At 40.9% G+C, this 11,908-nt stretch overlaps 1 protein-coding gene across 5 annotated transcripts in view; it reads right to left on the reverse strand.

Annotated features, from left to right (window-relative positions):
* The window catches only part of LOC106613933 (phospholipid-transporting ATPase IF), a 35,404-nt gene extending 24,136 nt beyond the window's left edge, over window positions 1–11,268 (reverse strand). For 2 of the 5 annotated variants that reach the window (XM_014216772.3, XM_014216769.3), the window contains exons 1-16: window positions 10,875–11,267; window positions 5,647–5,763; window positions 5,408–5,497; window positions 4,956–5,036; window positions 4,701–4,808; window positions 3,712–3,840; window positions 2,928–3,031; window positions 2,508–2,555; window positions 2,321–2,385; window positions 2,108–2,189; window positions 1,833–1,983; window positions 1,287–1,484; window positions 1,041–1,199; window positions 637–815; window positions 285–353; window positions 103–176 (exon numbers count right to left, since the gene is read on the reverse strand). In XM_014216772.3, the coding sequence (XP_014072247.1) occupies window positions 103–176; window positions 285–353; window positions 637–815; window positions 1,041–1,199; window positions 1,287–1,484; window positions 1,833–1,983; window positions 2,108–2,189; window positions 2,321–2,385; window positions 2,508–2,555; window positions 2,928–3,031; window positions 3,712–3,840; window positions 4,701–4,808; window positions 4,956–5,036; window positions 5,408–5,497; window positions 5,647–5,763; window positions 10,875–10,901 (1,681 nt within the window). In that variant the 5' untranslated portion in view covers window positions 10,902–11,267. Of the gene's footprint in view, window positions 1–102; window positions 177–284; window positions 354–636; window positions 816–1,040; window positions 1,200–1,286; window positions 1,485–1,832; window positions 1,984–2,107; window positions 2,190–2,320; window positions 2,386–2,507; window positions 2,556–2,927; window positions 3,032–3,711; window positions 3,841–4,700; window positions 4,809–4,955; window positions 5,037–5,407; window positions 5,498–5,646; window positions 5,764–10,874 lie in introns of all 5 variants that reach the window. The other 3 variants (XM_014216771.3, XM_014216770.3, XM_014216767.3) reach the window with 2 other exon arrangements.
* Window positions 11,269–11,908: the final 640 nt, after the last annotated feature.

The raw sequence follows: 11,908 nt of genomic DNA on the forward strand, positions 1-11,908 counted from the left end.
ATGTTCTACCAACTGAGCTACAGAGGACCTCATGTAATGAAATGCTAATACAACGTTTATGAATGAGCCATTCAAGTCTAATATGGAGAGAAATCACTGTACCTGTGGGTGTCTGTAATATGACACTCATTCTCCTTCTGTTTGCATCAAACTCTAGTACATGGAGCAGTTTAAACCTGTGGGACAAGGGAATTACAGGCATTACATCACTTGTTATGCACAGTACAGGTTCATCATCTACATAAAATGCCATGGACTCTTCAATCAAACAAAATTATACTTACTTTTCTGGCTTTCCAAATGTTTTTATTTCCATAGTTTCTCCGTGGCTACCAATGAAGATTACCCCCATCCTGCAATTAAATGTGATCATGTGACATTTCTAACCATAAATACTAACATGTAGACTGTTGCCCATAAATGACCCTAACTGTAATGCATGGTCAGCTGGGTCTGGAATGTGCTGAACATTGAAAACCATTTGTCTCAATAAATGTTCATTTGTCTGAGTGCTTGTATGTCCAAAAAGACCTGGGAGACCAGCACTGGTCATATATCTATAGATATTAATTTTATTCACCAACAACAGTACAAATGGGTTGAACAGCACATCATGACAGCTATCCTCCTGGGTACCTTTTCGTGGCTTCCACCAGTGCTTTCTCGTCCGGCGAGGAGGCATAGTACTCCATCTGGGAGGAGAAGCCGTTTGCGTGGGAGAAGGGATCCCCCAGGCCGTCGCCTGGCTGCTCATAGCTGATCTGCACTGTGTGACACAGCGACACTGCCTTTAAGAACAGCAACTCCTCCCGACTCTGAGAAGTGACAGACAGAGAGACAAACAGACAGACATGAGTACAGTACCTAGAGTCATCAAACCACTGACGGTCCAAAGCCATGAGGACAGTCAATGAACACAAGTATAACACATGGGTAGAAATGCAGACATAAACTGTATATTTCATGAATGGACAGACAGTGAATGGATAAATACTGTCACAAGTCACTTGGGCAATATGTGAGGTTTTAATGGTGTTTACCAGAGGAGGCACAGATCGGTCAGGCGAGTCATCCGTCATTCCCTCAGGTATAAGCTTTCCATTGATTTCCTGATATTTGATACCGTTGATTGAACATTCACGGAACAGCATCTCGTTCTCCGTCAGGGTGCCGGTTTTATCCGTAAATACGTATTCTACCTAGAACAGAAATAAACAGAGGCTGATCATTACAAACTAACTCAGCTATGACGTTGAGACCTACAGCGAAGTGCTTGGTGCCCGTACCTGTCCCAGCTCCTCGTTCAGATCGGATGTGTTGACCTGAGCCATCTGGTCGCTCTCCTCGTGATAGAGGTCCAAGTCCCAGCCAATGAAAAACGAGCCCAAGAACTTCTGCATCTCCACAGTGACGTAGAGCGAGATGGGGATGATGAAGTTGTAGAGGACCAGAAATGCCAGGAAATCAGAGATGAACTTCAGGATCTGTCAACAAGGAAGTGGGTGGTAGAGGGACACACGAAAAATGGCTTGAGACCTCATTGGAAAGCGAACAGAGGTTTTAGGAGAGCACCTTTCGTATGGACTGTCAGGGTGAGAGGCACTTTCTCTTATATCCTGTCACAATACGTTGAGTCATACCCACTGCTACTGTGTGGGAAGCCACACCAAGAGATATTAAAAATGTAATACATCTTCCCACCTCCTTCACCACATTATCCCCAAAACCACAAACTATTTGCAAATAAGTATCCAAGAATCCTATGACATCTAAGATCCTCTGTTTTAGACCAAGACGTATCAGCGTGAATAAAGTCTCAGACAGTGACTGACCTGGCTGCTGTTTCTCTCCTGCTCTGTCTTCTGGTTGTAGAAGGGCTCGTCCCATTTGTTCTCAGCCTGCCAGGCGTACTTCAGGATGGTGCTGAGGATCGCCTCAAACAGCAGGATGCCCAGGTATATGAGCAGAAAGGTGTTCATGGACCTGAGGGAAAAACAGCACAGATACACACAGTCTGATGTACATAGAGATGAACCTGAAACCTGAGAAGAGGAAACTCAGAAGTGTTCAGAGTTGTTGTAGAGGTGCAGAATGTCCTAATACGCACTTCTCCACTGCAGAGCGCTTCTGGGATTTGCACTTGTAGTTCAGGGCCATCTTGGACTCCATCCCAGTGTAAACTGCCACACCTGCAAATCAAGAGTGGAACTCTACTGAACCCTGCATAGACAACAACCAACTGGGCAACTGAGTTCAACAGAGGATAACTGAGGACAGACAACAATATGGATGGCAACATTGAGAGCCAGAAGCCACTTACCAAAAATTTCTTTGGTATTTTTTAATCTTGCTCCTCGAAGCAGTAGGTTTTCTGGTCCAAGGGGTCTAATGAGGCAGAGACAAATGGTGAACGATACAACAAAATAACTTTCCCCCCCCCCCAACAGCAAATAGAAACAATTTGTGCCATTCCATCCATGCAACCCAGATAAAAACTAGAATCTCACCTTACAATCTCTTCTCCTTGTTGTGTTACAGTTATTCGCCCGACAAACCTGAAAGTAGAAGCATTTCTGCTGAGTGGGGAGAGTAACAGAGTAACTGCAACACCAACAGTCCTGTCATTCAACCCTAAAAAAATACCTCCATTCCGGCCAGTAGAAATGTGAATGTGAGAAATAATAAACAGTCCTGTTCAGTTCCGGGGCCAGTAGAAATGTGAATGTGAGAAATAATAAACAGTCCTGTTCAGTTCCGGGGCCAGTAGAAATGTGAATGTGAGAAATAATAAACAGTCCTGTTCAGTTCCGGGGCCAGTAGAAATGTGAATGTGAGAAATAATAAACAGTCCTGTTCAGTTCCGGGGCCAGTGAAAGAAGAGCTCCGCGTTCTGACTGGCGAGTGAGCGCAGGGTGACTGTACCTTACCTATACAGATCTGCATCTGGCTGCTGACACTCCAGCACAGCATGTAGGGCCTCCAGCCTGGACACCGACTGAGATACCAACGTCTCCGGCACAGAGTAGTGAGTCTACAGGACCACAGAGAGCGTAGGGATACAATCAAGGAGGGACAAATATATCACTTTTATAGAATATAAGTATACTTTTTACAGTGAGACAGTAAGCCTTAAAAGCAAAGAAATAGCAGTGTACATTATAATGATTTAGAAAGGAATGCAGCCTTACAGTGCCACAGCGCCAGCCTTTGTCTACTGGTGAACAGGTTAAAGAGGCCACGAGGCTTGTTAGGTTTACATTTATAATTTAACTGAATCACTCTGACTGCTTGAGAGGCAAAATCCAATCTGGTGCCAAAACCCCCTCAGTGAGAAAGCGATTCCATCCCCCATTGCATTCTAATGTCATTAGTGCAAACAGCCATAAAATACAAGTAGCTGGAACTGAAGGCTGATGACAGAGAGGCTGCACACTAAGATTGCACAAGAAAAAACGGACAAAAAATATATTTCACAAAATAAAAAAATAATTGATAAATAAATAAACTGTTATATGGCATAAGCATTTTGATTAGAAGCAGATAATTAGATATATTGCCTCTGGCAAAAACATGAGACGTCTCAGACTGCACAAGTACTATCATGGAAATTAAATAAAAGTTTTCCCTTGTGAAAGGGGGGGAAAGCTAATTCATTTAGGGTTCAGAGAGAGAAAGAAAGCGAGAGTGGGGACGGAAGATTAAAAGCCCAACCTTTAGATTAGTCTCTCCGTCCAGGCTGGTGGTGGTGATGTGACATGTCCCCTCAGCTCGGTCTGATGATAAGAGGACCAGGTCCACTGGGAACGTCTCATCTTTGGCCACCCGGACTATGTCCCCCACCTGAACAGACAGCACAGACAGACATGTCACAACAGATGAATGACGAGCAAAACTCTCCCATGATATCCACGACCTCAGAATCCAATATTTTCTGAAGACTGGACAGTCTAGTTCAATAGTGAATACCATCATGCACTGGTTTAAAAAGAGCAAACATTTCCCCATGTGAAAACTGCTACATTGCATCTGCAGAACTGTGAAAGAAAAACAAACTAAAATAGCACTTGAATACACGTATTCTTCTGGCAGTTTAAAGCTAGAATCCTTAATGGTGAAACTGCCACGTCTGTTTGCGATATTACAACAAAGAAGTTACTGCAAACAAACAGTTTTTTCCCCTCGGACATCATTGCCCGTGCGATACAAGAGCACAATATGTACTGCAATTATTTTTACCATGCTGCGCAACGCTCCTCAGCTCGGCAACAAAAATGGTGGTGGGGTGTGGTGTTTCCCATACTGCGGATTCCATCTTTAATGTATGATTTAATTTACCTTGTGAATTATTACAGTACATGAATGAAGAGTACTGATATTTAAACATTGGCTAGCTACCTCTAACATTTTTTAACTGGGAACAAATCCTCTTATTCAATAACTACCCGGTGAAGACATTTCACACGGAATAGTGAGTACCAACATTTAAACAAAGAATGTAACGCCTGAGACTGTGGGTGGTACATTGATTTTACATTCCTGGCTTTCTGACAAATCTTTAACACAGTGGTACAAAGCACCAGCCAAAAGTGGGAGTTACATGAAATGTAGCCGTTTATCTGAAATGTGGGTGTAGGGTATGCTAAGTGTTAGGATGGTGTGCTGTTCAAGGCAGGACTCATTATGACACCACGGTGACTCACTCGGATGTTCTTTGAGCGGGTCTGCACAAGACTGCCACTGCGCACCACAAACACAGGCGCCCCGTTCACCTCGTTGTCCGCCTTGTGCCTCAGCCAGTCCTCATAGCCCTGAGTGATGGAGGAAGGGATGAGATTTAACCATCTAGACATTCTGACATCCAGAAAAAGTACAGTATGTTTGATAAGTGACCACATTCAATTTCTTGGATCTACTGTTGATAAGAAAAGAGGAATTAAACCTGTTGCTGCTCTCACCTGTTTGATGGCAGTTACTGTGATGACAAAGAACAGAGGAAGTCCGCTGGTGACAGGGGAAGTGGGGGTGTCTATCATTAGCTGCAAAATAAAGATATTTTGTCAAAGGAGACAACAGTTGGCAATAGTATAACTTCCTAATTTAACCTAAAATCACACTGGCCATTCGTAAGCTGAAGCCATTCTTATTGCAGAAAATGCTTCATGAATATTGTACTAAGTATAACGAAACAACAAATTTAGAATTGGACACAATGGCGGCCACAGAAAGCAAAGTGTGGCTTCTAAGAGTAGCCTGATGAATACCGAAGGTTAGCTGTTAGGGACCTCCGGGCACAGTATGCTCAAGATCACACAGCAATTATTTTTAGCACAATATTTAGTAATAGTATTGTATTTAGGGCAGTAACAGTTATAAATATGGTAGACTGGGTGCTGAGGCAAGCCCTTACCTGAACCAGGAATATGATGAGAAAATAAAAATTGGCTATTCTTCTGAACTGTTCAAACAGGTTTTTGGGAACAAAATTCCAAACGGTGTACTAAAGAGGGGAGCGGGGGCCGGAAGCGGAGGAGAGAACAGGAACATCAAAGTGTGAGTTGTTTGACACTGAAATAAAATGGTTGCGTAACTTGAATATTTGTTGTTGCTCTTGACACAAAACCTAGGGGTTCAACACCACTGTCTTACCTTGGATGATATGATTCTGTTGTCTGCAAACCGCTGAGGGACATAATGGCCATGTTGAGGAAAGCGGTTTGCAATGTAAACCGTTCTGGTGTCACTTTGATGGGGAGGGTCAAAGCCCTGGAGAGAGAGAGGAGGGGGTAAGGAACATGTCAAACTTCTACTACTCACTCAGAACCAATATGGGCAACTTTTCTCTAGAGACTAGTCAGAAAAATTATATAATGTTTTTCAATAGTTAGTGTGTTCACACTTTGTCCCTTTCAGAAAATCTTTGTGAACTTAGTGCGGTTCGCTTTATTTTTTGTGCAGTGTGAACACTAAAGGAACTCAGACCAGTCAAAAAAAGAGCCTCTGAAGCTAACCAAACTGAGACCATCAAGTGGTGGTCTGAGTTTGGTTTGCTTGAATTCCGTGGTCCGGTTTCCTTTTTTAGAGCAATGTGAACACAAAGCTCCCCAGGTTCAATTGTCATTCTTCCCATACCACACACTAGACTACTGCAACACTGTTCCCCTGCTTAAAACACTCTCACATTGGTGCCACAAGAGAGAGAAGATGTGCAGTTTCCTGGAAAAAAAGGGTGTGCTGTTTTTGGGTAGGCCTATTGATTAGCAATTGTCAAGGATGCACAGAAATTCCCAAAATATGTTTTTTAATTCAGAATATTTGTTTGCAACATGTGATGTATAAGCTAAGAGAGCTTCATAAGCTGTTTAGTCAATTGTGGGGTTTGAATAGTGTGAGAAGACACCAACATACTTGGTGAGAATCACAACATAGGGTACAAAATATATTCTAGCTCTTAAAGGGGCAGTAGCCTACATTGGGTGTACAATTTTCAATTACAGTATTATTTAATCTACAGTTAATCTGCTATTTATTCTGTTAACAATATTTACATGTTAATAGTATCTTCTGATTACAATTATTATGGATCATCTTTTAAAGCTGCACTATATAACTTTTTTGGTGACCCGACCAAATTCACATATAAATGAAAGTTATCGATCTGTCATTCTTATTGAAAACAAGTATAAGCGGTAGATCTGTTCTATGTGCAATATTTCAATGACTCCCAGGCTGATAATACAATATTTTTGGTTATGAGAAGATATTTCACAGGGGTTTAGATGGTACAATGATTATCTACACTATACTTGCTTGGTCACAAACTGAAATTAGGCAAACTATTAGAATTTTAGCAACCAGGAAATGGCGGTGCGATAGTTCATCTAACTAAATGCAATCTATTATCTTCCTAAATGTAAGTAGGTATATCTAGCTCTCCAATAACACATTCTGATGGAAAAACCCAGAGTGCATGGAGTGAATGTTGGAAAAAGATCTTGGTTCCTTTCTAAATATAGCAATGTGAATGTAAAGAGGACTCAGACCACAAAATAGGTGAAGTGAACTGGCAAAAGAGTTGAGTCCTCATTCAAAGGCAAGGGCAGTGTGCATACAAAGAGAACATAGTTCACTTTAAAGAGGACTGAGATCAGTTATTTTAAGAGGACGATATGTGAAAACACCCTACTCTATATTTAAAATAGCCTAACACATTGATTGCAAACACTATTTTGCACCCTGATTATCTGTCAGAAAAACACTTAGGCTAGATTATTATAGCCTGAATATAGCCTGCAGCCAGAGACCAAGCACTGTACTGAACAAAATATTTTAAACCAAATTAGCCTATTTAAGTCAATGACACTTCTCTAGTGGGCTGGTCAATAACTTCCTTATTGCAGGGAACTAAAGAAGAAAAACTCTAGAATTCTAATCCTAGAATGCTATAGGCTGGCACTATCTTAAAATTACATTTCTGTACACAATGTTCAAGAGGGGCAGCAGGTAGCCTAGTGGTTAGAGCATTGGGCCAGTAACTGAAAGGTTGCTAGATCGAATCACCGAGCTAACAAGGTAAAAATCTGTCGTTCTGCCCCTGAACAAGGCAGTTAACCCACTGTTCCTAGGCCGTCATTGTAAATAAGAATAAGATTTAACTTGCCTAGTTAAATAAAGGTTAAAAAAACGAGTAAATTACTCTGGGGCACATGATGGGTAATAACAATAAATACCGTTTTTCTGTCCATTGCATCATATTCATAAGTAGTGGGCCTATAGGCTGGTGCTGACTGACTCCTCGCCTACACTGTAGTGAGAATGAGTTGGCCACGTCACTAAGGCCAGACAGCAACACATGTATTCAATTACTGTCACAGCCCGCCCTCCTCAATGGGCTTTTGTGTTTGCACAACACTCTTACACACACACCATCTTGGCTATGTTCACTGCACTCATGCAAAAGCTCTCATCTCATGATCTGCCTGTGCTGTTAACCCCCAAGCACATTTAAAAGTACAGTCTTTGTCCTCCTTGGTGAGCAAACATCTGTTATCATTGGTGATGTATACAGTATGTGCTGCTGTCTGGAATTTTAGAGGGAGTGAGCTGACGATGTCACAGAGTTATATTTTCACCAAGCAGGCATGTTGAGAGAGCTTCTGGAAATTATTGTGTGACCACTAAGCAGTATTCTGAGAGACAAGTGTCAATATGGCTGTCTGGGCCAGGGAATTACTAATTCATTGCATACGGTAACTCCTTGTTCTGAGAAAAAAAATTAAGTTTGGACACACCTACTCATTCAAGGGTTTTTCTATATTTTTTACTATTTTCTACATTGTAGAATAATAGTGAAGACATCAAAACTATGAAATAACACATTTAGAATCATGTAGTAACCAAAACAGTGGTAAACAAAATATATTTAGTATAGTTAGGTTTGCCTACTACCTGTGACAAGCTACAACTTCGATGAAATGTATTTTGTCACCTGGTCTGACATGCCCCTCCTATGCCTAGAAATATCAAGTTAATTCATGTTCTAACAAAGCCTGCAACTACCAGCATGAAGGAAACCCAGAGCCCAGCTACATGGAGGGGATAATGAATGAAGAGCTGTAATAATTAAAAATAATAAACCACAACATGAAGAAGCTCATTAAAAACTAATGGCAACTTGCCAAATTGCACACTTTCTCTCCCTCTGCAATGCTCAAGGCTGCCTTGAGACGTATGTAAACCACAGATTGTTTCACACAGTGTTGTAAGATACTGTTTCCTTTGCCCATTTCAGGATGCTCTGAGTGAGCAGTCAGTAAACCGACACTCCTATGGTAGCATTATCATCATTACTGACTGTTTTACTTCTGTTGACACCAAAACAAAGCGGATAATTGGTTCCTGCATTTGAAATTTGAACATCTTTCAAATCCGACATAGGTTACAATCTCAATGATATAAATATTTTCTCAAATAAAAACAAATCCCTCACACAGTAGTATCCCCAGGTAGTCATTATATAATGTAGGTTTCTAGGTCCTGGAAAATATAACATTGAAATGGCTACTTTTGCTCTCTGCACCAACATTGCTCATCAATATACCCTAACTTGTCGATGGCTCTCATGATGAAAAACAGCCTTATGAAATGTATTTCACATCCTGGGGCTCAGTCTGACGGCACAGCTGTGAGTGGCACCCCATCAGTGTGAAGCTAATGAAGTGAGGACTGGGATTGAGTGTGGTGCAGGTGACAGCAGCTGGGATAGGATTGGCCATCCCCCTCCCTCACTGGCCGTACTATCCAAATCTATAGCGCCAAAAGGTCAGCTCAGGCTGGGCATTCCCTGCCATGTTCCCATTTAGCAAGAAAATGACCTCATGTCATATTATTCCGATTTACAGTGGATTAGGCTGGTTGGTGATAGTGACAGTTACTGTGTGTAGCCTGCGCATTCTATGATAACATTCAGTCCATTCTATGAAAAACAATGTTCAGTGGTGTATTAAATCTGTGTTTCCAAACCCTGGTCCTCGAGTAAACCCAATAGTATACATTTTTACTGTAACCTTGGACAAGCACATTTGGTTCAACTAGTCATCAAACCCTTGATGAGTTGAATGAGGTATGTTGGTCCAGGGCTACAGAAAAATGTGTACTGTTGGAAGTTCTAAAGGACCGGAGTTGGGAAACACTATTATATCAATGAAATCACTCATATCTACTCCCATCAGCTGCTTGTTTTTCCTGAAAGCAAACTTTCACATGAGATCAAGGTCACTGCGCAGTCACTTGCATTATAATCTTCTCAAATTCTGTATTCATTAAGAACTGTAGGCTAAGCAGTTGGCTGAATTCCACTTACTGCAGGTGGCAGACAGTATGTTAGTATATGTTAGTCCATACTAGGGCTAGGTCATCAAGCGGGCATTTTTTTTTGGTTCTGCACCACAACTAAAAAAGCATTCATTCATTATTCATGACAAAAAGGGGAGAGTTGGTTTTGATTGTTTCTGTACACTAGCTATGTATTTAACAATTAAGTTTAGGGTCAATTCAGGAAGTTAATTGAAATTCAATGAATTAACTGAAAAATGCTAAATGAAGACTCAGTTAGTGCCACATTAATACACATTTCAATTCATCTCCAGAACTGATTTAAATGAATCTTGAATTGGATCTTCACCCTGATTCATTGAGAGAAAATAGTAGATGTTCTAACTAGCCGTAGCCTTCTAGAATCTGATTTAGTTAGCTAATGCTGCTGTAGACAATTAGGTAGCTAGGCGTTGAGGCTAAGATTTAGGCAAACTACGTGATACAACGGCAATGCTGGGCTACTTATAAACATACCTGCTTGTCTGGCTTTTCAATGTAGCGGCTAAAATGAATGGCTTCCTAGTTAGTTAGTTGGTAGCAAGTTAACCATTGATAACGACTCGTTACATATCTGTGGCTAAACTGTCCAATGTCCAATATATAGTTCGCTACAGTAGCTGGCTGGTTAGTTTTTAGCATAACTATTACTGTCAAAACAGCTTAGCTACTACTAGCTAGATCATCAGGCACACCAGCTAACAAACTTGCCAGCCAAAATAAGTTTGAGTAGAATTTATAAGTGGGCCTGGCTGGCTTCATGTACGTACTACTAGTTCGCTGCTAGCCACGCCAATGTTTGGTAAACAAACAAGCTAGCTAACTTGCTAACTAAGGTTATCTACTAAGCGAACTTAGCTACAGGCAGCCAGTTCTGGTTGGATGTTTAACTCTTCAAAAACAACCACATCATATTGTTTTATGTGCATCGACATCTTTCTCAATAGCAAAGTAACGTTACACTTGCTAGCAAATATAGCTAGTTAGCAAAGAAGCTCACTTACCAGCTGTTGCCTTATCCACCGTAGCATCCTTGCAAAATGTCCTCCGACGAGCCAGCAAAGTTGCTAGCAAGCTACTCCCATAAAACCTTCCCAAACCATAAATAATTCCTTTTACAGGGACGTCTTCTTGTGTCCGTTACACAAAACATCCAGGCTGTGTGATTATATGACCAAATATTATCTCTCCCATGACGTGAAGTAATATTTCTGATGTGACTGACACACTGAGCTATATTCTGACAGCTACGAAGTATGTCTAGTGAGTGTCCTGTACTGTCCGCTTCCTGCCCAGCTACATCCTTCTCTGCGAAGCTCGAGAAATCGGTTTACAGCTCTGTGGCTCTCCTGTCGACGTAGCAGCACCGATTCGCACCACATCGTCCCAGTTGTAAAGGAAGAAACACACAATCTATTTTATTTTCTACAGTCCAAATTTGCGCAATACAACATAAATACAGTTAGTCAATACATTTCAAAACGGCATCCTTCCAAATAGTGATTTCTATTTTTCTATTTTAAATATTTTAATGTTCATTACATTCATATACTTAGACTCCAACCATTTCTCAATGTTCTCCAAATAATAATATTCTTGATCTTATAAAAAGTAAGAACACTCTTGAGTTTATATTTTCCCCATATGTGGTTATATTTTTGTATCACAATGCACTATGACTATAATGCACACATTATGGCTGACCCTGTAAAAGAACACATTTCACTGCACCTATCCGGTGTATGTGACAATAAAAACATAAAATGATGCACAATGCAAAATTGTAAACAAATATTGATTCGTATCATACGCATAGCGTTTTACTGCGGGCTTTCATTTTGAAAGCCCACAACGAAAGTCCTAATATTGCCAACTGTGGTGAGGCCTATATATACACAATTGGGTGAGGCGTGTGTATATATAAATCATTGGGTGTGGCCTATATAATTTGGAATTAGAACAATCTATATTAATAATTTAATAGGATCTATATGCTGTGACCACGGGTTGCTGACGTGGCGATAATTCCACAAAGTTT

The sequence above is a fragment of the Salmo salar genome, chromosome 10, assembly GCF_965601325.2.
Source record: "Salmo salar chromosome 10, fSalSal1, whole genome shotgun sequence".
Taxonomy (NCBI): Eukaryota; Metazoa; Chordata; class Actinopteri; order Salmoniformes; family Salmonidae; genus Salmo; species Salmo salar.